The sequence below is a fragment of the Cajanus cajan genome, chromosome 3, assembly GCF_000230855.2.
Source record: "Cajanus cajan strain Asha chromosome 3, NIPB_CcT2T_4, whole genome shotgun sequence".
NCBI classification, from domain to species: Eukaryota; Viridiplantae; Streptophyta; class Magnoliopsida; order Fabales; family Fabaceae; genus Cajanus; species Cajanus cajan.
The window spans coordinates 11,288,233-11,293,152 of NC_138519.1; the positions used below are offsets into that span (position 1 = coordinate 11,288,233).

Here is a 4,920-nt window from a genome sequence, read left to right on the forward strand (position 1 = left end):
AGCTGGAGAGGTTTAAAGTGGAGGCAAAAGGGCACATAGTGGCTCAGCATGAGGCCGGTTTTCGTCACACTCTTCGGCAAGCACGATACTTCGGTCGTTTTCGTGAGGGCTTTGAGTTTGATATTACCAAGGACTTTTACCAGAGATCCTTTATGTCGTTCGGGGAAATGTCTGCCGGGGCTGAGCCCGACAATGATGAGTCGAATAACACCCCTGAGGAGGAAGAAACTCAAGGTGCTTCGGATGACGAGGCTGAGGACGAGCAACCCGAGCAGGATGGTGAGCAAGAAGACGAGCCGGAAACTCGAGAGGATGCCCCCGTGAACCCCGAAGATTAAATGTTTGATAGGCCGATAGAGCCCCTTTTTTTTGTATGAAAGGTCATTAGAACCTTCTGAATAAAAGCGAGTTTTTCCCTTTCATTTCCCGAACTAGTGCTGTATGATTTTGAATTGTTAAATCTGAGGAGTTTGGGCAAAACTATATATTGCATAAGTTAATAACTCAACAATTCGTCCTAGGAAGAACCGAGCGAGATTAATTTGAACAAAACCTAGTAACCTCCTTCGGAATTGTTGTCTTTTTTAGAGAAAACCGAATGGACTTATTCGGTGTTGCTTGCTTTCCGAGACAAGACCGAATGGACTCATTCGGTGTTGCCTACTTTTTGAAATAAGACCGAATGGACTTATTCAGAGTTGCTTACATTTTGAGAGAACACCGAATGGACTCATTCGGTGTTGCTTGCTTTTTGAGACAATACCGAACGGACTCCTTCGGCGTTGCCTACTTTTTGAAATAAGACTGAATGGACTCATTCGGAGTTGCTTACGTTTTGAGAGAACACCGAATGGATTCACTCGGCCGAGTGGGGTCACTCGGGAGGGAAGCCTTTTTAGAGTAGATCCGAGGCACGTCCTTGGCCGAGTGTGGTCACTCAGGAGGGAAGCCTTTTTAGAGTAGATCTGAGGCACGTCCTTAGCCGAGTGGGGTCACTCGGGAGGGAAGCCTTTTTAGAGTAGATCTGAGGCACGTCCTTGGCCGAGTGGGATCACTCGGGAGGGAAGCCTTTTTAGATTAAGTCTGAGGCACGTCCTTGGCCGAGTGGGGTCACTCGGGAGGGAAGCCTTTATGCGTATTCCGAAGGCACGTCCTTGGCCGAGTGGGGTCACTCGGGAGGGAAGCCTTTCTGCGTATTCCGAAGGCACATCCTTGGCCGAGTAGGGTCACTCGGGGGTGAAGCCATTTTTAGAAAATAAACACTGAAGAAAGATTAGACATATGTGCTGAATTGTATTTCATTGATGTGTGCCTCGTTAAAAACCTCGTCGGCCAAAACCCCTTTTCACTTTTTTATAAGGGGAAAAAAGACCGATCAAGGAAAAGTGTGCACCATGTATTTACATCTTTGAACATTGTTACAAAGTGTCAACTATAGTACGTCTTCAAATGGGACGAGTTCCATGTTCGTGGAATGATCTTGCCTGAGAGCTCTTCAAGCTTATACGCGCCATTGTCGAGACTGTCGAACTCGAAACGGGCCGTCCCAATTAGCTGCCAACTTGCCTTCCCGCGGATTGCGCCTTGCCGATCCCTGTATTCTCCACACTAAATGCCCTTCCTTGAAGCTTCTTTTGGTGAGGTTAGAGCTGAACCTTCGTGTCATCCTCTGTTTACATGCTTCGGCTATAACCTGAGCCCGAGGGCGTATTTCCTCGACTAAATCAATTTTCGCTCGTAAAGATGCCTCATTGGACTCTTCGTCAAAATGTGTTCGACGAAAGGAAGGTTCTCCGACTTCAACTGGTATCATTGCGTCGGTGCCATATGTTAGTCGAAAAGGGGTCTCTCGAGTTGTGGATTGAGGTGTACACCGATACGCCCATAGTACTTCCGAGAGCTCCTCGGCCCATGCGCCCTTTGCTGCCCCCAAGCGCTTCTTCAATTCCGAGAGGATGACTTTGTTAGCGGCCTCAGCCTGGCCGTTTGATTGGGGGTGTTCGACCGACGTGAATCTGTGTTTGACTCCCAAGTCTTGAAGAAATTTGTTGAGTTTCTGATCTGTGAATTGAAGTCCGTTGTCAGTGACGATGGCATGAGGAATCCCAAAGCGTGTGATGACGTGTTTCCAAAGGATTTTCTGAAGATTATGTGTTGTGATAGTGGCGAGAGGCTCGGCCTCAATCCATTTGTTGAAATAATCCACCGCAACTAACAGAAATTTGCATTGCCCTTTAGCCATTGGGAATGGTCTGAGTATATCCATTCCCCACAGGGCGAACGACCAAGGTGAATTGATGTTGTGTAGTTGTTCGGCTGATGCATGTATCAAATTGCCATGTTTTTGGCACTGGACACATTTTTTGACGAATTCCATGCAATCGGTCTTGAGTGTGGGCCAGTAATAGCCAGCCTGAAGTACCTTAGCAGCTAAAGTTCGCCCTCCGGTGTGAGAACCACAAATTCCTTCATGAACTTCCCTCAGCACATAATTGGCCTATTCGGGGTCAAGGCATTTGAGTAGGGGAGATAAAAAGCCTCTTCGATAAAGTCCCCCCCCCCCCACAACCAAGTACCTTGCGGCTTGAGTTCGAAGCTTTTTGGCAGCTGAGGGACATGTAGGTTCAACGCCTTCCGAAATGAAGCGGGTGATATCAGTCATCCATGTTGGTGACGGCTTAGAGACCGATAAACAATCAGTGCTGTCGATACTTGGAACGGCGAGCTCGAGGTGAAGAGTGGTTCGGAGCTGTCCAGGTTTACCACTGCTCGTAGCCAACCGGGCTAACTGATCGGCTCTTTCATTGTTTTCACGGGGTGTGTGCTTTACAATTACTTCATCAAAAAATTGGCACATATTCCGGAACGTATGATAGTACTTCAACAGGTGGGCGTCTTTAACTTGAAAATTTTCATTTACTTGTTCTGAGACGACCTTTGAATCGGTCCAACAGACTAGTTTTCGGACGCCCACTTCTCGGGCTAGCCTCAAACCTGCCAACAATGCCTCATATTCGGCCTGGTTATTAGAGGCTTTGAACGCAAATCGCAGCGATTGTTCAAGTTCCATGCCTGTCGGTGCTTCAAGAATGACACGGGCCCCATTGCATTGGTTATTAGACGACCCGTCGACCCGGATCGTCCATTGATCACTTTCAAAAAGTCCTGTCGACTGCAATTCGTTAACAAAGTCTGCTAAGCATTGTGATTTTATCGGGCCCCTTGGTTCGAATGAGATGTCAAACTCGGACAACTCAATAGACCATGCCATCATGCGGCCTGCCAGCTCAGGTTTTCTCAAAACCTTAGCGATAGGGCAGTCGGTGCGTACCACGACTTTATGCCCCTGAAAGTACTGCCGAAGTCTACGAGCCGTGTGAACAAGTCCGAGTGCAACCTTTTCAAGTAGCTGATACCTCCCTTCCGACTCTTGTAACATCCGGCTGATGAAGTAAATAGGCATTTGGGTCTCCTTTTCTTGTATCAATACCGAGCTGATAGCCTCGTGCGAAACGCACATATAAACAATGATGTCCAAAGTAGGGTCGGGCTGTGAAAGGATTGGAGGAGTTCCGAGACGCTGTTTTAAAGCTTGAAAAGCTGTTTGACATTCCTCCGGCCATGTGAATTTGTTTACTTTCTTCAGCAGCCTGATGATGGGTTTTGCAGTTTCGGCTAAACAGGGTAGAAACCGAGAGAGTGATGTCAGGCGACCTGACAGCTGCTGAACCTCCTTGATGTTACGCGGACTTATCATGCCGATTACTGCCTAACATTTATCTGGGTTTGCTTCAATACCCCTGGTTGACAACATGAAGCCGAGGAATTTACCCCCTGCAATGCCGAAAACACATTTCTCAGGGTTCAACCTCATGTCGTGTTTCCGAAGTTGGTGAAAAACTTCCATAAGGTCGTCTTTATGTGTACATAGATCATTTGACTTAATCACCATGTCATCAACGTAGACCTCAAGATTTTTTCCGATTTGATCTTTGAATACCTTGTCCATTAACCGCTGATAGGTTGCCCCCGCATTTTTTAGTCTGAATGGCATTACCCGATAACAGTAGTTGGCCGAGTCCGTGATGAAGGCTATGTTGACCTCGTCCTGCGGGTGCATACGGATTTGATTGTACCCCGAATAAGCATCAAGGAAGGTTAATAATTTATGTCCGGATGCCCCATCGACCAGTCGGTCGATATTAGGCAATGGGTAGGCATCCTTGGGGCAGGCCTTGTTCAGATTGGTGTAATCCGTGCACATGCGCCATTTTCCATTCGGTTTTTTAACCATCACTACGTTTGCTAGCCAAGTAGTGTATTGCACTTCACGAATGAATCGAGCTTGTAACAACTTGGCAACTTCTGACTCAACAGCAACCTTTCTTTCTATTCCCATTTTCCTTTTTTGCTGAGCAACCGACTTGGCTGCTCGGAAAATCGACAACTTGTGACACATGAACTCTGGATTTATGCCCGGCATGTCCGAAGGCATCCAAGCAAACAAATCTTTGTTGGAGATGATTATCCTGCACAACGCAGTTCTTTCTGTTTGTGACAAACCAATCCCGATATAAGTAACCTGGGAGGGGTTCGAGCCGACCTGTAGAGGGACCTTTTCTTCTATCGGTTCTGCCCGCTCGTCGTTTAACCTCAGATCAATGTCCCATTTTGAAGCTGATTCTGAGAGCTGAGGAGTTATCGCGTGAACACGCCTTGCCTTTGTTTGCCTTTCTTCAACTGGAGGTAGGCGGAGACTTGCAAAGTAGCATTCTCGAGCTGCTTTCTGATCGGCATGTATGGTGAGGATGTTCTCCCTATCGGAGGGGAACTTCATGGCAAGATGGGGGGTAGAAACAATGGCCCCCAAGGCATTCAGTGACGACCGACCTAGCAGAATATTATATGATGTGTTGGCTT

General features: G+C 47.3%; 1 protein-coding gene across 1 annotated transcript; it reads right to left on the bottom strand.

The window, feature by feature from the left end:
- Window positions 1-1,501: 1,501 nt before the first annotated feature.
- On the bottom strand, window positions 1,502-3,757 carry LOC109789410 (uncharacterized). Its single transcript, XM_020348353.2, has 2 exons — window positions 2,570-3,757; window positions 1,502-2,497 (listed from the first exon to the last, which is right to left on the bottom strand). The coding sequence occupies exons 1-2, from the start codon at window positions 3,755-3,757 to the stop codon at window positions 1,502-1,504; spliced, it is 2,184 nt and encodes a 727-aa protein (XP_020203942.2).
- Window positions 3,758-4,920: the final 1,163 nt, after the last annotated feature.